Genomic DNA, 22,163 nt, shown 5'->3' on the forward strand with positions numbered 1-22,163 from the left:
TTCCAAAATAGTCATCGCATGCGCTTCTTATTTTGTACAAATATCATCCTATGTTCCTGAAATAGCAATCAAGCATCATACAGGTAGGAGCACAAAAGCAACGGAGATAATCCTATTCCTTTACTTGTCCACACGACAACACTACAACACAGTTTATGACACGTAGGATCAGAGGGCAGGATGCTTACATCAATTTTACAAACGTTGTTCGTCGTAGTTGGTAACAACAGCCATCTAGAGCCTATGCTGGAGTCCAGCTACTGGACTACTACCAAGTCCAGTACCATAGCACACATTCAGCTGCCCTCTCCGTGCTTATTATTATTACAATCGGAAGCTTGGTGCAAGGGCTTGTTGATACAATAAACACTAGAGCTTCGGACCAGGTTTACAGCATTGCAACCAAAGCAATAGCGGATGCAATGGTTTATCTTCCAGGATGGATGTGGCGCCAACATCAATGGTAGCAGTTGCAGTAGTTTATCAGCAATGGGGTCCTTGCCATCCATATGTACATCCGTCATGGTAGAGTCATGAAACTCTGAACTGCCTTTTCTTGTAGGACCCTGCACAATGGGGTGTAATGGGATGAAATATCATTTTATAGCGTAGATGGTAATAAATGGCAACTACACAAAGGTGGGTAACTATCAACTACTCAATCAGTCTAACAGCCAGTTCAGATCTAATTTATTTTCGTGTCACCAGCTAATTTGTGTGGCATTTCCTAAAGGATTGTGATTTCAACATTCTAGGAATGAAGGTAAAATAAATGTAAGAGAATTATCACCATGTCCATTTCAGGCATCAACAATAACAAGATCCTGTTAGTGCTAGACCTCACATGCAACAACAGCTCACCAGCAAGGATAACTACACCTCTGCAATCCATGGCCTTGTTGACCAAAACCTTACTGTTTGCATGGTTTCTATGTTCCTAAGGCAAGATGTTTGTCCCCATATATCCAAGCATATAGGAGCAACAATTCTTGCCCCAGCCATGTTGCATGATGAGGTGATGTGGCAGAATCGTAAAATCCATTTATTTGGACTTTACCCTGCAAGACAAATACTATGTTACTATACACATGAGGCCTATTCCCATAGGCCAACAGGATGTCAAAAAATGTCATAGGAAACCTGTGGTGCAGGCAGCAATGATAACCACCAGACAAGGCAGCAGTTAGTGCATTGCAGCTATGATCATAAGGCTGTGTCATGGAGAAAGGAGAGGGGTACAGCATGAATTAAGGAGTACTATATGATAAAATACACATTAACTAAATCTAACTATAAGCACAAATTAAATGTAGGCTAGTTACGAACAGAAAACATGGTCACCAATTTGGTGGAACTTCAGCTCATTTTTTTTGTTCCCTTGAGCTAGAGCAATTGAGACACAGGCATTTTGTGGAACCACAAACATCGCTGCTAAAGAGATCAGTCGATTAATCTGTCAAAAAACAATTATCTCAGCCAATAACATGGTGGCTTTCTTTTTTTTTTGTCATCCAGACATGATTCCAATTTGATTGTTGCAATTTCCATGTGTATTAATCTGCACTCTAAATATACACTAACCCTACATGTGTTTAATATTTAAAACTCAAACACAGTAAGAAACACATGGAAAGAGAATGTGCTTAGGGAGAAGTAACTTTTTGGCATGCCTCCCATGATAATTGACAGAACTAATAGAAATGTAAAATACTCCATCTAATAATATCTTAACGAAATCCTTGGTAATAAGGAGATCCCACAGGTCACGGATGTAAGCAGAATACAACAAGGTTGGTCAATTTTGAACTTTGGGTTAAGACCACCTTCTCAAACTGTATTAATTACATACATGGAAACCCAAAACTAAATAACCTTTTTCCTGAAAAGCATTAAATGTCATCACAACCATGGAGGTTATAACAGAATCATCTAAAGAGCTCAATGCTAGAAACAATTATTACTTAAGGCAAGTAAAAACAATACAACACTGCATGTTATTCACTTTCGAGTTACAATGAAAGATAAATGACCTTACCCCTGGCAATGTAGCACAAACCAATCAGCTTTCTTCATCATCAGTTTGATTTGCACCTTTCCTCGATTCCTTCTTTGAATGTTGAGATTTGCCTTGAACAGGAAAGGCTAAGCAGATAAGCAAATAATAATGCATGATGTCCAAATTACGATAGGAAATTAATAACCATCGATAATGATTTTAGATGTGCACACATGAGAATCAAACAAGATACTCTTCATCCTCTGGACATTATTACATTCACCAATTCAACGTAACTAATACGCATTAATATACGGAATAAAAAATATTGTAGTGGTGTCTACTTCGAGTGATGAAACACAAAGGAGATAACTGTGACATAGAAACACAGCCACAATAACAGTTTGTTCTAACTTCTAAGACAACTATAAATCAACTACAATAGCATATATATGTGCACGTATGCTCCTCTTATAAATTCCATGTTTCTTCTAAACTCATTAACAGGTTTATATTCAATTTACTTGATGATGAAACTAATGATTTCAAAGAGGTGCAAACAGCATCAATAGCGACATAATCAGCATTTTACAGAGTGTTGTCCTAATAATCATTAGGTTCCACCATTCCAAACTAAACTCTAAAGGTGGCAACAAAGTTCTTATGTTGGTCTCAAAGACCTTCCTATCTATCAAATTGCACTGAGTCAACCATCAAATGGGCGACAACGAAAACACAGTAATGTGAAATGGCATAACAACCATCAAATGGGCGATAAGGAAAACACAGTAATGTGAAATGGCAGATTTGCATGTCAGAAGAAATGGCTAATGGAGATCCTTGGAGAATCAACTGGAAAAAGGCTTGTCAACCAAAAAGAGCCATGGAGACTTGGTGGTCTATACCTAAAATGTTCTGGACAAACCTTGTGCAACAGATAGTCATGGAATGAGTGGAAGTCACCAGATAAACCTTTGTTGTGCATGCAATTGTCACTGAATGCCACGGACAAGGAGTTTTTTTTTATAGTTCTACCATACTCACCAGGAGAAATGGCAAGAAAACTAGCTTTCGCAGCACTGTTGCTTAAATGGACATCAAGGCCAAAAGATTACACAAACAGTTTCAACGGATCCAGATAAGAGACAAGAATCAGACACAAATTTTACTCTAGTGATGAGAACGTGACATGATGGCCTGACTTTTACCCTCTTTTGTAGGGATGGTCTTACCACCTAACAATTTGCACAATTTCCCCTCCAGGACAGCGATCCAAAATATCCCCCCCCCCCCCCCACCACCACCAAAAGAGAGGGGAGGGGGGGGGGGGGTTGTATAAACTACATACATGCTAACACTACATGTGCAGCACAAGGAAAAAAACAATGGAGACTTTGCACACCAAAGGAAATGGAGGGCAGATGGAAAAAAAATAACAGAATCATGTAGATAACACAAGCGAAAAGCAAATCTGAACGTGCTTTCCCTAATCCACCAAACAGATTAGTTGTAACTTCCCCGAATACAGCAGACATAACTTATCACACATGATGGATACCCATCATCTATTGAGGAGTATCATTCCGATTGCCTTTTCACAATTCATTTCATCAGTCTAAATGGCATACTAATGGAGAAGGTGTGTCTTTCGACACGACGATCCCGAGATCCACCGCAATTTCCTTCAAAACATGACGCGCATAGACAGAAAGCTGTGGAATTCCAAGGATCAGATCACGGACGGATCTCACCATCGACGAAGTAGGATGCCGATGGCCACCCCCGCGCGGTGGAGAAGGAGAGCGCCTCCTCCTCCGTCATGGGCGCGTCGATCTCCACGACCTCGACCGCGGCGCCCGCGGACCCGACGACCCCCTCCGCGCCGCCGGCGGCCGCGATCCGGCTGACGAGCTCGGCGACCCCGTGCGGGCGCCGCAGCGGGGGCACCCAGAAGGACCCGCCCGGCACGAAGGGGAGCCAGTCGGGGGTGGCGCGCCGCACCATGACGCCGTGGATGGCCTCCTCCAGTCGCCGGATCCCCACCACCTCGACCGACGGGGAGGAGGCGGGGGACCCGGGGGAGGAGGAACCCGCGGGGTCCTCCTCGGTGAGGTCGATCTCGATGACCTCGACCTTGGTGGCGAGGCCGCGGAGCGAGGCGGACGCGGCGGTGGTGGCGGAGGGGGAGGGGCCGGGGCGGGCTAGGGTTAGGGTCTGCGCGAGGAGGCGGGCCATCATCGGCGGCGGCGAGGCGACGGTGGTGGTGGAGATGCGGGTGGGACGGAGACGGAGGCCGAAGAGATAGGGACGGGGAGAGATGCCGCTGCTGCGGTAGTTCGTTCATGTGATGGTTGCCGCGGCCGACGACGTGGGGCCAGGATGTCAGGGAGATGGATCCTTACATGGCCCCACATGTCAGTGGACGAGCGAGCGGTCCACCGGCCCCACCTTGCACCTTATTAGCTGTCACGGGATTTAGCATAGAACATTTCCGATTAAAAATACATATTCCCACCCTTTCCGAAAGGTTTTAGTTGTAGGACTCTAAGTTTATAAAAACTATATATATATATATTCAAATTTACAGAAAAATATGAAAATTGTAATACCAAATAAAATTTACTATCAAGATATAATTTATGATGAGTTCAAACTGGATTCTGGTCTGGTGGCGCCTGTGGAGTCGCGCTCCCCAAAGGTGAATGCAGAAAAAAAATGGTCAACGATGTCAATATGAACACCGATTGACGGTGGGATTCGTCTACAAATAGATCTTTTTTCCTTGGGTTTCGTGGGACCCATAGGAAATGACTTTTTTCAAGTTCGTTTTAAATAATAGTGGATTGGAGTGAAATGAAAGGGACTGGAGGGAAAATTAGTTCATTTTAGATCCAATCCCCTTCGTTCCACTCTAATAATCCTCTATCTAAACAAACTCTAAGCACAGGAGTGCCACATACTAGCTGAGAGCAGAAGGTCAAAAATCATCCCATTATATTCCTACTACCTCATTAAACTCTCAAAATTTGTGGACGAGAAAGGGCTAGCAGAGGTTTAGCAAAGCTAGGACTTGCAGCTGGTTTAGGCCTCCTCCAACAATACATGCCAGCTAGCTTATAGGAGCGCCACATCATATTTTGTCTAGTTGGAAGAGAGAAGAGGGAGAGAAATATGGACTATCCCTTGCTCATGTACACATTTTCTAGACTACGTGAGTGTAATGTGTAGGGTCACTTTATGTTTGAGTTATGTGCTAAAAGTTAGATCATTGGGTAGGTTGTCTTGTACCATTTATTATTGATATGGAGTGTGCTATATAGACATATAAACTAGTGTTAACTCTTGCTGTTGGAGGAGGCCTTAGCAAATTCAGTGAGAAAAGAGGTGAATCGCCGGATTAGTTAGATTGGGAATTGTGTCAACATTGACTTACTGTTGCCTGGCTTAAGTTTTGACTCTGTTTCATCAAAGAAGAATTAAAGAAGGCAAGTGGCAGAGGATACGCAAACAACTGTCTTGCAGAGTAATCCATAAAACTGAATTATCTTCTCTAGAAATATTCAAGGAATGGTCTGCCTCTTTCGATTTTATCCTTTTTTTTTAACTTTTATCTCATCTTCGAGGTACTCATTTTCTCGTTTCCTTTGCAACAGGATGACATTAATGTTCTATATGCTTGTGGATTTATACTCAGAATAATTGGCATAATTCTTAAGACAATACGTCGCTAGCTTGAAAAGTATACGTGCAGATCTAACTGGCTACATTCCTTAGAACTTCATGTCACATCCTACATCATCCATGCATTAGCTATGCACGAAATGAGTACAAAATATGCGCAAACTACCCAACATTTAACTCGGTACATTTCGTAGCAATTCTGATGACATCTTGCTATTTTCTGAGGCATGCGCAGAAAGTTTATAAGGTTTTGATGAATCACGAGGACCAACCACGTCTGTATTAAGCCCAAACTAGTAATGGATCGAAGTGTTTCCTGAGTGGCCCAAGTGCTGTACTTTCCAGCGTGGCCCGAATGCTGTGCAGGCCGAATTCGGCTTGCTCAGCAGTTAAATTGGATTTTATGCTGCTTTCCTCTTTCCCGGGCTTCTCACTAATGGGCCGACTTGAAGTGCCTTTCTAAACATCCATCACTCGCGTGATTTTGTCATCTGATTTCACTCGTTTTTGTTTGTCTTTTTTTTTTTGAGGGGGACTCGTTTTTGTTTGTCGATTCGTGGAAGTATGGCGAGCGAGGGGCATAGATATGGGCCGTTTATTTGTTATTGATGTTGGCCCACCTTGCTCTCAGCCAGCACAGCACGCTAGCTGTGTTCTGGGCTTCCCGCTTCATCCAGCTTCGCGTTCCTCTAGCGCTGGCCATGGCGTACGGTAGCCGGAGCTCCGGGCGTCCTCTTCCCGACGCTATTGCTGCTTGTGCTTCTCTCTTCTCCACCACGACTGCATCAGTGTCGTCCACAGCTGCTTTGCACAAGAGCTGTGTCGTGTTCCTCCCCATCCTCCGCGCCAGGACCTAGAACGTTCCGTGCTCGTCCACTGTACTGCCCAGCAGGCTAGGGATTCGATCTGATTGCAGTGTGGTGTATCGGCAGAATGGATGTGCTCTGTGGGTGTCGCGTGGAGTGCGAGGGTTTCAACAGTTAGGATTTTCTTTCCACTTTCCAGTGATGACTGATGACTAGCGATGCAAGCGGAAATCTGAATGATTTCATTGTTGTGTTCATTTTGTTCTTTTCCCTTTCATTACTTAGAAAACTGGAAATTGAATACAGAATATTGGTATTATCACTTAGTTTCTCCTTTTTCTTTTAGAATTGATGTGTCATTATGTCATTGGTCCAAAATGTGGTCGATAATTGAGACTAAAATCACCCGCATGATTGGTAGGCACTCTATTGGTTCGGCCGGAAGGTAGGAAACTCACTCATCTTTTGAAATTTGAGATTCGTGTATAAGCTGTGGGCTGTCGGATCTGCTTCTTCCTTCCTCCTCCGTGTGTCATCTCTCCACTTCCGAGTGTGCCGCCTCTATCACGCACGCTAGTGCTGCTGCCATGGGGGCTTAGGGTTCGGGTTCCGGGTGTGGAGCCTCTCAAGTTGTGGCCGGATTGGAAGGAGTTTGGTTGGCTGGTCGGTCCGATGGTGGAGGCGGGTGAGATGGTGGTAAGGTCGGGCGATGGAGCCGCCGACTTGGGCAAACAACCGGATGGGCGGGGTCGGTGGCGGGAACGCTGCAAAGTGTTGGTGGTGGAGGATAATGACGGGGTCGTCAACTGTTGTGGTTCGATTAGGATGGTCGGAGCAGTGGACGGAGACGGAGCGGCAGGGTGGCGGGGTGGGGGTAGTGCTAAAGAGAAAGAAAAACTAGCGGTGGGCAACGCATTGGGAGGAGAAAGATGAATATTGGACCATATTGAACCCTATTGAACCGTGCGATGGATAGGGTTCCACCTTCCATGTGATAAATAGGTGCTCCCGTTCGGTAATTTACAACTCTATTGCCACCATTGGCTACCACTGTAGCAGCACACCACCAAAACACCAGCAACATCTTTTTTCTTTCTTTTTTTTTCTCCTTTTCAGGATGCCTCGTCCACTCCCACTACAACTAGGCATGGAGAGAGGTAGGCAGCTTCCAAAGCGATGTCTCCAAGGAGGGATGTGATGGACAAGTGCCACCTTGCCCGACCATATGGTCTTGGTTCATCTTGGAAGCAAGTAATGCATAAGGGGAAATAAGGCAATTTGACTGACGCTTTCAAGGATACTAACAAGAAATATGTTGATCTTTGATGGAAATTTTATGACACATTTGTTCTCGTCGTAGATCTATAATATTTCTAGCTGAAAACATCATAAAGTTTCACATCCGAGTAAATTTAGTGACAAAATTACAGAACGCCATAAAAGTTGCCATTGTAGCAAAAAAGAAATCATCACTCGCTGTTACATGGTGGTTTTGTGATGATATAAGGTCCGCGAAAATGTCATAAACCAACCAGGATCCCACATGTAAGTTTAAGCTGATAACTAGGGTAGTAAAATGAAATGAAAAACATGCTCCTCACGTCTTTACCATGACCGGGTCCCACATAGGGAAAAAAGTAGTTTACCCGCTGTCGCGCTTCCGTGATAGGGAAAAAAGAAGAACATAGAGAAGGCGGCCAGGATGGAGCACTCCGGCGGAGATCTACGCCTCCCCCGATGCAGCTCAGTCCTACGACAGCACAAATCTGGTGCTTCCTGTTGTGGCGCGTCAATCTGGTCAGTAATTTTGAGTTGAATTTGTCAAAATTTCATTTCGCATTGAGGTCTTTCAATCTGGTCAGTAATTTTAAGTTGAATTCACCAAAATTTCCTAGATGGATAGACGTTGGATATCCGGTTGTCAACTATTTAACCCCGAGCATGAAAAAGGGGTCAATGATTTCATGGAATTTGTTAAGAGTAGATACTCTGACGATGAACAAATACTATGCTCATGTTGTGGATGCCTGAATCAGTCTAGATGGACTGTAGAAGTGGTGAAGATGCACTTACTTATGAATGGGATGGCAAGCATCTACAGTAGGTGGATCCATCATGGAGAAACATTCGAGGATAGGGTTCAGGAAAATGCAAATCTGCAGGATAATGGGGTTAAGGAAAATGCAATTTGCAGGATGATGGGGTTGAGGAAATTGCAATTCTGCCGGATGAGGGGGTTGTGGATAATGCAGTTCTGCAGGAACATGGTGATCAGGAAATGGTTTAGGAAAATGAACACATATCGGGTATGGAGAAGGATGAAGGCACTGAAGATGGACTTCCTGAAATGATAGCCGACATGTGCCACGCTAAAGAGCTTAAAGGGATAATTTTAGAATGTATAAAGGAATTTATAAACCGTAAAGTGTCACTAGGATCTAAGTATACATAATTTACATTTGTTGTGAAGTTACTTCATATCAAGTCTTTCTATTGGATCAGCAATGTCACATTCAATGCGATTCTGATGGTGTGATCCCTTGCTTTTCTAGGAGCATGTGTTCCGAGATCTTACGATGATGCAATGAAGTACATACGTGCCATGGAACTCGGCTATGAATCTATCCATGTTTGCAAGAATAATTGTGTATTGTTTCACAAGATGCTAGAGAAACATGATGTGTGCCTAGTGTGTTGTGAAGCGGATTCAAGATGGAAAAATGCAGACAACAAGAAGCGCGTTCCTCAGAAGGTATTGAGATATTTTCCGCTAGTTTCAAGGCTGAAGAGGATGTTTTTTTTTTCTGTTGATGGCTGTTAGCATGACAAGTTATGAATCGCAAGTGCACGGATCAGTTGTAGCTCTTTCCTCAGAGTATTCCCCCATGGTTTATCAATCTGTGGAACTTATAGTACAAGATCTATTTTAACTAGCATTGTTAGTATGGACTTGGTGTTGATGGGTGATTTAAATCTAATCTACTAAGCATGTACAGACAGATAACTGATAGAGCAGAGGTAATCAATGTAGAGCAACCTAGACTATGCATATGTTGTAATTCTGAGAATGGATAGCAAAGCAGCACAGATATGATCCTAGTAAAAACATCTTTAAATCTACACCTCTGGTCCGGCTCCCAAAACCCCCTATCTTACACAAGAAAGATCCCATCACGATTCCCTCCATCAGTATAGGTAGATTAAAGGAACGATCGAAAAAACATGTAATACTCATCAGTAGATCAGGCATGCAAATCCGATCACCACAACCACAAGAATATCTTAAGCAATCTATCATCGATTGATAGATTGAAAAGCAAGGAAACCTGATAAAGCATAAAACCATCAAAGGAGATATCTAGATCGTTAAGAATATGAACACATCTATTACTTCACCATGATTACATCACCAGATCACCACTGGGATCCTATCTCGATCTTGATGACTCCTAGCTACAGAACTCCAGCGTGATCTTCCTCGCAGGGTGATCACACCGGCAGAGGTTTGCCTACTCTAACCGCCGAAAACTACACGACCCTCGACTCTCCGAAGTGGTGTTCCTCAAGCTCCTCTTGCTTCTCTGCCACTTCACATCAAGTAAGTTGTCGATGCGAAATGTAGTTGACAATAAAATATATGTAGTTTTGCCGCGTGTTATATCGGATATGGCCTAGCACTCAATGACACAGGATCTATACTGGTTCGGGCAACGTGCCCTACGTCCAATTAGAGGGTCGGTTGATGACTTTATTCCTGAGCCTAGGTGCTCAAAGTTTGCAGTGAGGGTACAAACAAGAGGAGGAAGGAGGGGGGTGCCTGAGTCCTTGGAGAGGCGGAGCCCCAGCGTGAGCTTGGTGTTGTGAGTGTGGTGCGTTACAAGTGTGGGAGCTGCGCTACAAGTGCTGCCCAGAGGCATTCTTCGACCGACTGCTTGGTGCTGTTCGACCGGGTAGCCACTATCGTATGCCTTCTGGAGTCAGGTGGCAATGTATCTTATAGCCTGTTGTTTGTATGTGTCGCCTTTTTTTTAGAGAGAATGGGTACGCGCCTTTTTATAGTCTAAGGGGGCATCCCTTAAAGGTCGGGGGGAAGTAGAGAGTTGGTATACAAGCGTCGCCTAGTCTTGTCGAGTCTTTTATCTAGAGAACATGGTATGGTCTCCATCCTTGGTCCCCGTTCTTCTTGTCAGGTCATCATTATGCTATGATGGGTCATCACGTCATAACGTCAGGCTACGACGCCCGCTGAGGGTAGGTTTATGATGCCACTGTGCGGACACACGTGTGGCATGGCATGGTATGATTCAGTGTAAGGCCCGCTAACCTGGGTGTTGTGTCGCTGTCCGCCTACCTGCTCCCAGGACCCACTCGGGGTGGCAGTCCCTGATCGGGGGTCAACGTTGTGGTACGGAGAAGACCTGGTCAGAGGACCAGGTCAGGAATGTGGGCTAGGGGTCCCTTGCCGTGAGAAGTTGATCGTGAACCCCTGGTTAGGGTTGGACTGTGGTCCCACCAGAGGTGGGGCCCATCCAGTTGGTCGGCGAGTGGACGCTCAGGTCGGGAGACCTGGTCGGTGGCTGGGCCACGACCCTAGCCTTGCTATGCTCAGCCGGGCTGATCCAATTGTTTTTTGTTACCCCGCCATTCAGTTGGGCAGAGTGCTACAGGAAGCGGTCCCATTGGGGACCTCGGGTCTATGGACCCGTCAGGAGCCCCTGAGCCCTTTTAGGACTTCTACTGAAGCTGTGAAGGGGCTGGTCATCCGAAGAAAAATGATCACCAAGGGGCGTCATCCGCTTTTGTCTCTTGTGAGGAGCTGGCGGTTCACGTTGAGAGGGCCAGCTCCTTATCCAAGGTGATAAGGATGCAGCCCGCGTGAAGTTGTACCGGCGCCTCGTGGCTCGGTTCTTTTCCCTCAGGTTTCGATGTGGGAAGTACCAATCGTCATGTCAAATTACGACACCTTTATCGCGGGTCACTGAGGGGTCACCTCCGTGTTAGGTGCTATTATCGCGTGTCCATGGGTGCGGATGGAAACTGCCTTGGGTCGTGGCCATTCACCCGGCTATAAATAGGGGTGTCTGCACGTCTGCAGTCCTCATGGCCCAAGTTGTAGGCGCCATGTCTCAGGCCGTAGACCTAGTAGGTTTGAGACTACTGCTGTTTGCCCTAGGCAGCTTCGTCCGTTCCACATGATTGCCAGAAAAATTCTTGTAAGAGGCAATCCACCTTCCCACCATAGTCTCGTGGCTCCGGCATAAGATGCGGAGGTGGGTGGAAGGAAGGGGTTGCCTCCTCGGGAGATGAGGTAAACAGGGCTTCCTCATCCTCCATGCAGCGCTCGTTTCTTGAGCCTCCGACTGCTGGAAGTGATCCGGCCTCCTCTTCGTCCCTCTGCTATGCTCAACAGTATCGTAGAAAGGTGATCGTTGAGGTGGCACGAAATGTAGGCATCGGTGGTGGAGGGCCTGTGAGGGTCACTCTTTCTAGGAATCAGACGCGCGATTCTCGTCGACCTTTCGCGTTTCTCCTTCCTCGTTACCCCCTGCTATTTCGGCCATGGGAAGAGGTGCTGGGGGACTTCTGGAGGTAGCACCTAATGTATCCAGAGCTCTTTTACCAGCCTCTTCCCCTGACGCCTTTTGTTTGGCGGGAGGATAGTGATGAAGAACGGAAGAGATCTGGTCGTCGGGTAAGGCTTCGAGCACAACTTTCTTGTATTGCATGCGCTCTTTTTATTGGTTTTGACCCCGAGTTGTAGGGTAGTCCCTAGGGTGTACTTAAACGCTTTGCGTGATATTGTATGGCCTTCGGGATCCCCAGCTTGCACGCTTTGCATGATATTATGAAATCCTTTGGCTTATGTTTTCATCTTAATGAAAAGTTTGTTTGTGTTATGCGATCTGTGTGCCTGTTGTGCCCTTGGGGTGGCACCGAGACTTCAGATGCATTTTTCCTTTTCGCGTTGCGCAAGGAAGTTGAGTTAGACTAGGAGCGTTTAGCCCCCGAGCAAGCATCGGCGTCCAGTTCCCACCCAAACAATCGGCAGAGGCCTCAGAGGGCGCGTCGGACTTGTTTGATGCCCAATCTTTCGGGGAGTTAGCTGGCTGAGGCCGCATGGGCGCGCCGTGCTATACCTGGGATGTCGGTTCCCGAAGATTCACCCTGAGTCCATGTTCCGCTGGGTTCACGCAATCGAACCCAGTGGGTCTAGCCCCCGAGCCTGTGGCTGTCTGGGGAGTTAGTCAGAGGCTGAACACTTGGGCATTCCTCGGTGGTAAGTTGAGTGGGGTGCAGGTCGTCTCTTTCCTAGGGGAAGGACTCCCTCAGATCTGGTCTCCGCCGGGTGCACGCGAGCGAACCCGGTGGGTGTAGCCCCCGAGCCTGCGGCTGACTGGAGAATCAGTCGGAAGTTGAACACTTGGGCATTTCATAGACACGAGTGGAATGGGATGCAGGCGGTCTCCAACCAGGGAGAATGACTACCATAGACCTAACCTTGGCTGGATGCGTGCGCATCCAGTGGTTGTAGCCCCCGGGCCTGTGGCCAACTAGGAGGCTGGTTGGGGGCCGAACTCCCTTGGGTGTTCTCTATCAGGGGCCTTAGATCTAGCGTCCTTGTCCGCTGGTTGGGAGGCCTTGGCCCGCGCCCATCCCGATCATGACTCGCGTGGTTTGTTTTGCCCTTAGGTCGGGATTTTATTGGCTCGAGCCCTCGAGCCCAGCCGGACTTGGGTGGTGTCGGTCGGGTTTCATGCATCACCCTATCCTCGGTCTCCGCAACCGGAGGGGCTGAGCTAACACCGCTTGCCTCGTTGGCTTGAATGGTGCGCTCGGTGAGCTTGCTAACGGGTTTGTTCAAGTGGAATCCGGGTCCGTCGTTCGTAACAGAGTCGTCATAGCCCGCTTGGAGCATTCCACTGCTCCTCAACCCATCTCCCAGCAGATGCTCGAGTTGTTGTGGAGACCGACTCAGGTGGCCCGCTGGCCTCCCCTCGATGGAGATTCTATGGGCATGGCTCGAGGTCGGGATTGAACGAGAAGGTCGAGATGGTCCCTTTCGCACTGGGCGGATCGGGCGGAGGCCGCTGGGGCTCCATCTGCGTTTTCTCCCCTAGCTCTGTTTGACACGAGGCAGCCTTGAAGCCCTCTAGAGGTCGGCCTTCGAACCCTGGTCGGTCGCGGCTTGTTCTGGACGAGCTACTATTGCTTTTGATGTGACACAAAGCAATTGAAAAAAAATGCAGGATGCAAAGTGCAAGAAGGAATGCAAAATGATGCAAAATGCAGTGCAGAATGATGCATGAATGAATGCAAGATGATGCAGAATGTAATGCAGAATGATGCATGAATGGATGCAAAATGATGCATAATGCAATGCGGAATGATGCATGAATGAATGCAAGATGATGCAGAATGTAATGCAAAATGATTCATGATGCGTATAGAAAACAAAGATAAAGGTTTGGTAAGGTTACTTTGGTCGGTTGTTTCAGGTGTTGTGCCCTTTGCATTTTTCTCGGGTGCGGGGGCCGAGCTGTCATTTGTAAGTTATAACAATAGATAGATAGAGGTGAGGAACTGGTTCCACCCGTCCTCATTTTCATCCTCAGGCAACCTCTGCCTCTTCGCTCGTTTCTTCTCAGATCTGCCCATTGATGTAGGTTTGCAGGCTTAAAATCCCAGGCGTGGCCCTTGAGGTTCAGCTGCTCGTACCGTAGTTGTGGCGGGGTCCGATTAGTCCGGAAGCTAGAGTTTCGGTTGCTTTCAGAGTGAGTTAGAGGATGGGAAGCCCTTTTGCTCGGGCGCACCTCGTTTGCTCGGGCGAGATGCATGGTTTAATTATGTGAAAATTTTTAGAGGGGTAGTGCACCCTCGTGGAGCCCCTGAGCGACTCGGTCTGAGTGTGATCAGGCCAGGGCGCTGGTGGAGCAAGTGCGTGAAAGGAATGCAACTGGTAAAGAATTGAGTTAGGGAAAGAAGCAACGTAACTGTTCTATGTTCCAGGTGTTGGGTAGGATGTTGCCTGTAACGACCGACCCCTAACCTTTCCCGGTTAGGTTTGATCTCAGCCCTTAACCTCGGTCAGTCGCTCTGTTGACCGCACCTAAGAGCTCAGTCTTCCGCCAGTTCCGACCCCTGAGATCCGACCCCTACCGCTTCGTTCCTTTCCCCGACCCTGGCGAGTTCCGCCCTCCGTCGGATCCGGCTGATCTTCCTCACCCGTCCGATCTTTTTCCCCGGTGGACCCGTGAGATCCTTTTTCCAGATCCCCCGCGTCAGCCGCACTCGAGTTGCATGGCCGCCTCGGAGCTTTCCTGCCGCGTGGCTCGTCTTCTCCGACGCCCCCGCTCAGTTTTGTCTCTGGCAAGCGACCAAGTGGGTTCCCGCGCCCTTTTCTCCAATGGCAGCGGAAGCCCTCTGCACCCCTTTCTGCAGACCCTCGTCTCCCGCGCCCATCATCGCGAGACCAGATACCGGCACCGGAGACCGATGTCGCCCGTCTTTTCCGTCCCTTCCAGCAACAGTTGCGCCGCCCGGTCGTCGCTACACGACGATTCCCCAACCGCCAACCCCGACCGCGGCCGCGACAGTTCCTTTCCCCGCTCTGTCAGAAGCCGCCCGACAATCTGTTGTTCCGCGCTCTCCCCCGTGCCGCGTCCGCTTGTTCTCCCACTTGTGCGCCCTCGATCCTAGCGCCGTTTAACCGGTCGCTTCTATCACCTCTTCCGCACGACGATGCCCGCTCTCCGCCAAATCTCAACCACCGGTCTACCCGCGCCTACGCCGCCCTGACGGAGTAGCGCAATGATCGCTGGCGTCACCCCCGGAGTTCTGCAGCACCGCCCGGTTTGCTCAATCACCGCCACGGCAGAGCACTCCATTGCTTCTCCCCGGCCTTCGCGCCGCTCCCCTTCTCTCTCTCCGCGATGTTTCCGTTCCTCTGCTCCATCAGCTATAAAAGGAATGCCCCTGTCGCCGGAGTTTCCCTCCGCCTTTGTTACCTTTAGCCTTCTTAGCTCCCTGCTCAAGCTCCTAGCGCCATCCGCCCAGTCTTGAGGAGTTCATCTCCCAGTTCCTTCTCAGTTCATCCAAGTCACCAGCAGCGTGCTCCTTTGTGCTGCGTAGAGCTCTCTTGTGATCCGCAAGAAGCACCGCCGCCGGAGTATCGCCGGTCTTAGTCCCTGTTCGAAGCTTTAGTTCCCCGCCCAAGTCTGCCTCTTCCCGACCCCAAGCTTTCCTTTCAGGAAGAAGGTGAGTGCCGACCCTAAGTCCGCTTCGCCCGACCCCTCCTATCCGCCCGACCCCAGTTCCGTCTCGTCCGACCCTGTCTGTTCGCCGACCCTTGTCCGCCTCGTCCGAGGGCTTGGCTGTGATCTTTTTCTTCAACTCGAGGGTGTATGTGTAAAACGTGGGAACCCTTCAGCGCCTACACCTGAGGATCCCAGTTATCACATCCTCTAGTTCAAGGATCAGACCACTAGTTCCCTTCCTACCCTTACCTGTTGATCATCATCAGCTCTCTCCAACAACCTCAACCTCCTGCTCTTTGTCGCAAGTTTCTGGGCTCAGGCGAGCCAGTGTTGCTGTTGAACTAACTGTCTAAGCTAACCCTTGCATTGCATTCGTGTAGAGCTGCATCTCGCTGACGGCTTCTACGAGCTGCACCCGGTGCCCGAAGAAGAAGCTGTAGCCGAGATCCTGCCCGCGGAAGTCGAAGTCGCCCCCGAAGTCGAGCAGCTTCCCTTTCCTTTGCTTGCAGGCAAGCCCCGGTTGCATGAAAATCCTACGTGTTCTTGCCAAACTTGTGCATGCCTTCCGAATAGCATGTTTGTGCATTTACGTCTAGGAGTTGTATGAAACCCTAGATGCAAGACTTAGTAACCCTTGATATGAGCACTAGCTGTTGGACCGAGTAGTTGCATTGCTTAAATAGGAGACGGTAAAAGCCGAGTGATCTCCTGTCACTCGCGAGTTGTAGGAGTTGCTTGATTTACTCTCCTGTTACAACTATAAGGACGATGGACGGGGCAGGGTTTGGGTAACACTTTGGTGGTCGGATGGTTGCCCCGTCTGTCTATGAAAACTTGCTAAGGCCCGACAGTGGTGGTGTTCGTGATCAAGTGTTTGAAAGTACTAGCCTCATACTTAGTATGGGATGAGGAAGCCTAGTACCGGATTGAACCTAGACGTGAGCGGTTGCCCCATTGTTCTTGGAACGGAGTTTCCCCTGGTGGTTGTCGCACGTGGTGGCAAAGCATGGTCACAGAACGGCAGAGACCGGGTCTGTGAAACCTTGCACCAAAGGAAATGGGCCCGACACGGGTTAGGGGATTGATGGGGAAGGCCGACACAGGAAGCGACCTCCGGGTGCGCGAATGTCGTGGGGCTAGGTTCACCATGCATGGTTAAAGAACTCGGATCGATTCGTCTGCCTCTCACAGTTTGAGATTACTTGATCGCTATGTCACCCTGAGTAAATGAGGAATCTGGTAATGGAAATGTTGTTGTTTTATCTACACACTTGATTGGCTCGATGTTTGCTTAGAATAAGTTGCACAACCTAGACTGGTAAGTAAATCTAGAATCGGAGCTAAAACTTGAAAGTAGGTTACTTAGTGCTTTTGGCAAAACAAACCCCTCAGCCAAGAAGCCTTGCATGTCTAGTTGGAAGAGTAGTTGGCTCCTCCCCGGTTAAGTCTTGTTGAGCTTAGTAGCTCAGCCTTGTTGTGGCTTCTGTTTTCAGGTGAAGTTGCAGTTTCCGACCCCTCCCTTGTTGGCGCTTGGCCGCCCCAGCTTCCGCCAGGCTGGACGGTTGAGTGGGACCCCTCCTCGGACGGCGAGGAGAGGACTCAGTGATGTTCTGGTTGGCCTCGCCCGGACGTCCGACCCCGACGAAGTCTTCCGCTAGCTTTCTCTGTTGATCTTTGTTGTAAACCCAAATGTTGGATTTTATGGTGGAACTAAAATGGGTAAAAACTTGTTTAAATCTGTGGACTTGTTGTATTCTCTGTAACCGCTCGCCTTGTGTGGGTTGCTGAACTCGATCATGTTTAAGTGGTTAAATCGGATGAAGTCCGACGGCGCTTCGTGTTGGCTGGAGTTAACCAGGGTGTCGCATGTTAGGCGGCTAAACTCTGATTAATCAAGCTAATCCGAGGTGGTTCCGCCACATTGCCGTCTTCATCCTTTAGCCGGTATGCGCCTGGTCGGACTACTTCGGCCACCGTGTATGGTCCTTCCCATGGTGGAGAGATCTTGTGTTTATCCTTAGTCGTCTAGGTCCTGCGAAGCACAAGGTCACTGGCTTCGAGGGTTCTTCCCTGAATCTTCCTTTTATGGTACCTGCAAAGAGTTTGCTAGTAGTGCGCGGACCGGATGAGCGTCGTCTCTCGTGCCTCCTCGAGCAAGTTGATCGAGTCCTATTGAGCCTCTGTGGCTTTGTCAGGATCGAACACCTTTACCCTTGGGGCACCGTAGTTGAGGTCGGATGGTAGCACTGCTTTCGAGCCATATACTAGGAAGAAAGGGGTGAACCCTATCGATCGGTTTGGAGTCATTCTCAGGCTCCAGAGGACTGCCGGGAGTTTAGCTACCCATCACCCGGTGTGTTTCTTGAGCTGGTCGAAAATGCATGGCTTGAGTCCTTGAAGGACCATGCCGTTGGCTCGCTCGACCTTCCCGTTGGTTGGAGGGTGTCCGACCGAAGCCCAGTTGACCCTGATGCCATACCCATCACATAAATCTAGAAACTTCTTTCTGGTGAAATTCGTTTCGTTGTCCGTAATGATACAGTTAGGGACGCCAAACCGGTAGACAATGTCGAGAATGAACTTGATAGCCTTTTGTGAGCGGATATTGGTGATGGGTTTCGCTTCGATCTACTTTGTAAACTTGCCCACAGCCACGAGCAGGTGGGTGTGATTGCCTGGTGCCTTTTTGAGGGTCTGACCATATCGAGTCCCCAAACCGCGAACGACCAGGTGGTGGGGATGGTTTGGAGTACCTGCGCTGGCAGGTGGGTTTGTTGGGTGTAGAATTGGCATCCTTCACACCTGCAGACTACCTCTTCCACGTTGTGTAACGCCGTAAGCTAGTAGAAGCCCTGACGAAAGGCTTTCCCGACCACCGAGCGCGGGGCGGCATGATGTCCGCATATTCCAGCGTGGACTTCATGGAGAAGTTGCTTGCCTTGGTCGATCAGGATGCACTTCATAAGCACTCCCAACGGACTTCGCTTGTAGAGCTTGTCACTAATGGCGACAAACATTTTGGTGCGGCGGGCGATCCGTCGCGCTTTGGTTTTTTTTTTTGCGAAAGGGCCGCGTCTAGGATGTAGGCGAGTAATGGCGCCCTCCAGTCGGTCGGGTCAAGCAGCATTACCCCCATGTTGGGGTCGAGACCCTCATGCGCTTGGTCAGGATTTGGCTGCAACGCGGGGTCCGAGTCCCCGAGTGTTTGGTCGGGACCGACCTGTGCTTGTGGCGGATCCTCCCGGATGCGGGCAGATGGCTCGTGGAGGTGGTTCACGAAGACCCCATCTAGGTCTGGCTTTCGTTTGGCAGCCATTTTTGCCAGGGAGTTGGCTGCATCGTTATCCTTTTGTGGGACGTGGTGGAGCTCGATACCTCGCAATTTGTCCTCGAGTTTTCGCACTTTCTGGCAGTATGCTGCCATGAGTGGGATTTTGCAGGAGTACTCCTTCATGACCTGATTGACAACGAGTTTTGAGTTGCCGCGAACGTAGAGCCGGGTGGCTCCTAACTCGATGGTGATGCATAGCCCGTTGATGAGGGCTTCATACTCCGTGGTGTTGTTCGAGGTGTTGAAGTGGAGACGGATAGCTTAGCGGAGCCTGTTTCCCTCTGGAGAGATCAAGACCACTCCAGCCCCCCACGCCGGTTCCCATGACCGACCCATCAAAGTCCATCATCCAGTACTCGTGGGCGACGTCTGGGGGTCAGGGTTTGGACTTCCGTCCACTTGGCAACGAAGTCGGCTAGGGCCTGAGATTTAATCGCAATTCAGGGGGCGTACTTGATATTGTGTCCCATGAGCTCGAGCGCCCATTCAGAGATCCGCCCCACGACGTCGCGATTTTGAACAATTTTTCCAAGCGGAAATGAGGTGACAACCGTGACCTCGTGCTCGGTGAAGTAGTGCAAGAGCTTTCGGTTGGCCATTAATACGGCGTGCAGAAGCTTCTGCACTTGGGGCTAGCATGCCTTGGCGTCAGTGAGCAGCTCGCTGACGATGTACATTGGTCGTTGGACCTTCAGCATGTGCCCGGGTTCCCACCTTTCCACGACGAGGATGACACTGACCACATGGTCGCTCGCCGCGATGTAAAGGAGGAGGGGTTCCTCTCGTTTTGGAGCGACGAGGACCAGGGTTGAAGTCAGCTGGGATTTGAGGCTCTCGAGAGCCTTCTAGGCCTCTTCTGTCTAGACGAATGTGTCGGACTTCTTGAAGGTGGCACCGGTGTTCCTTAGACCGAACGGCATGGTCACGTAGCAATACGAACCATAAGGGGTGATGAAGGAGATCGCGAGCTGGTCGGACTCTTTCATTGCGATCTGGTGACAGCCCAAGTAGGCATCCAGAAAGCAGAGGATCTCGCATCCTGAGGTGGAGTTGATTATCTAGTCTATACATGGTAAAGGAAAGTGGTACTTAGGGCACGTCTTGTTCAGGCTGGTATAATCAACACACATCCTCCATTTCCCATGTTTCTTTTTAACAAGAACTAGGTTGGTGAGCCAGTCGGAGTGGTACACCTCCTTGGTGAAACCGGCTGCTAGGAGCTTGGCGATCTCTTCGCCGATGGCTCTGTGCCTCTCGTCGTCGAAGCAGCGTAGGCATTGTTTGATTGGTTTTGAACCCAGAATGATGCGAAGCGTGTGTTTGGTGACCTCCCTCAGGATTCCTAGCATGTCAGCTGGCTTCCATGCGAAGACATCCTGGTTGGTACGTTGGAAGTCGATGAGCTCGCCTTCCTATTTGGTTGGGAGCTTGGTCTCGATCCACACGGTCTTGGTCGGGTCGACTGGGTCGACCTCCATCACCTTAATCTCGTCGGTCGGGCTGAACGCGCTTGTGGCGGTCGGCTCGTTGTAGTCGGGTATGGCCGGGACTACCTCCTTTTGGAGCCTTTGGAGCTCCTTGGAGTTGGCGAGACCTATGGCATGCTCGAGGTTTTCCCGGTCGCATGTGTAGGTGTGCGGGAAGGGACTGCTCACGGAGATGATGCCATTTGGGCCCGACATCTTCAACTTGAGGTAGGTGTAGTTCGAGACGGTCATGAACTGCGCGTAGCACGGGTGCCCGAGTATGGCATGGTAGTACCCCTCGAAGTCTACCACATCAAAGGTTAGGATCTTCGTGTGAAAGTTCACACGGTCCCCGAACATGATGGGCAAGTCTATCTGCCCGAGCGGGTAGGCCCGTGTCCCTAGGATCACACCGTGGAAGGGAGCGATCTTCGATCGGAGCCTAGGGTAGGGGATTTGCATCAAGCCTAGAGTTTCAACATATAGGATGTTGAGACCACTGCCCCCGTCCATAAGTACCTGACTGAGATGCTTGTTCTCGACAATGGGATCCACAACGAGCGGATACTGGCCCGGCCGAGGAATGCTCGGGGGATGATCCCTTTGATCGAAAGTAATAGGATGGCATGACCAATGTAAGAATTTTGAAATAGATGAGTCCACGGCACATACCTCTCGCCAGCGCAACTTGTGCTGGTGCTTGGAGCAGTCGGCGTCGACTCCGAAGATCATGAGGCAGGTCTCGGCTCAGGGAAGTTGTCTCCATCCTTGCCTGCCGCGTCCTCCTTGCCGGCCATCTCCTCCTTCCTCCTGTGCTCCTTCATCTTGCTGGATTTCCGCAAGAATCGCTTGAGTAGGTCACAGTCCTTGTAGAGGTGCTTGACTAGGAAGGGGTGGTTGGTGCAGGGGCTCTCCATAAGCTTCTCGAAGTGCTCATTGCGCCCCTGGTGAGGTGGCTGGCTCGGTTAGTCGGCCGCTGCGACCTCAGCCGAATGAACCGCTCGGTGCCATTCCTTCTTGTTCTTCTTTCCTTGTTTGGGGTGGGGGGGGGGAAGGACCTATGTCCTGGTCCTCTCGCTTGGCCTTGCCCTTGTCTCGTCTATCGCTGAAAACCGCCCTGGCCGCCTCCTCGCCGGAAGCGTGGTTGGTGGCGATATCTAGCAAGTCACGAGTCGTTCGAGGCTTGATGCAGCCGAGCTTGTGGACCAGAGATTTGTAGGTAATCCCTGTAAGAAAAGAGCTAACGACGTCCGCGTCGATGACGTCAGGGAGGGAGTTACACTGCTTAGAGAACCTGCATATATAGTCTCGCAGGGACTTGTTGGGCTCTTGCTTGCAGCTTTTGAGGTTCCAGGTGTTGCCGGGACGGACGTAGGTCCTTTGGAAGTTCCCTACAAAGACCTTCTTGAGGTCTGCCCAATCGTGGATGCTATCGGGTGGAAGGAACTCAAGCCAGGCTCAAATGAACTCTCCCAGGCAGATGGGGAGGTATTGGATGACGAAGAGGTCATCGTTGGTGCCACCAACTTGACAGGCAAGCCAGTAGTCCTCAAGCCACACACTGGGGTTCATCTCCCTGGTGTACTGGATGATGTTGGTTGGTGGGCGGAAGCGCTGCGGGAAAGGTGC

At 49.5% G+C, this 22,163-nt stretch overlaps 2 protein-coding genes across 2 annotated transcripts; both read right to left on the reverse strand.

Moving 5' to 3' along the window:
• LOC101759914 lies at window positions 1–4,320 on the reverse strand. The gene is made up of 3 exons (XM_004972471.3): window positions 3,748–4,320; window positions 2,036–2,127; window positions 1–566 (listed from the first exon to the last, which is right to left on the reverse strand). Exons 1-2 carry the CDS (start codon window positions 4,232–4,234, stop codon window positions 2,060–2,062), a joined length of 555 nt encoding a protein of 184 aa, XP_004972528.1. The 5' UTR covers window positions 4,235–4,320; the 3' UTR covers window positions 1–566; window positions 2,036–2,059.
• A 16,160-nt stretch (window positions 4,321–20,480) lies between these two features.
• Window positions 20,481–21,047, reverse strand: LOC101756540. The gene has a single exon (XM_004974257.1). The coding sequence runs from the start codon at window positions 21,045–21,047 to the stop codon at window positions 20,481–20,483; it is 567 nt and encodes a 188-aa protein (XP_004974314.1).
• Window positions 21,048–22,163: the final 1,116 nt, after the last annotated feature.

Source organism: Setaria italica, chromosome VI (genome assembly GCF_000263155.2).
Source record: "Setaria italica strain Yugu1 chromosome VI, Setaria_italica_v2.0, whole genome shotgun sequence".
Classification (NCBI taxonomy): domain Eukaryota; kingdom Viridiplantae; phylum Streptophyta; class Magnoliopsida; order Poales; family Poaceae; genus Setaria; species Setaria italica.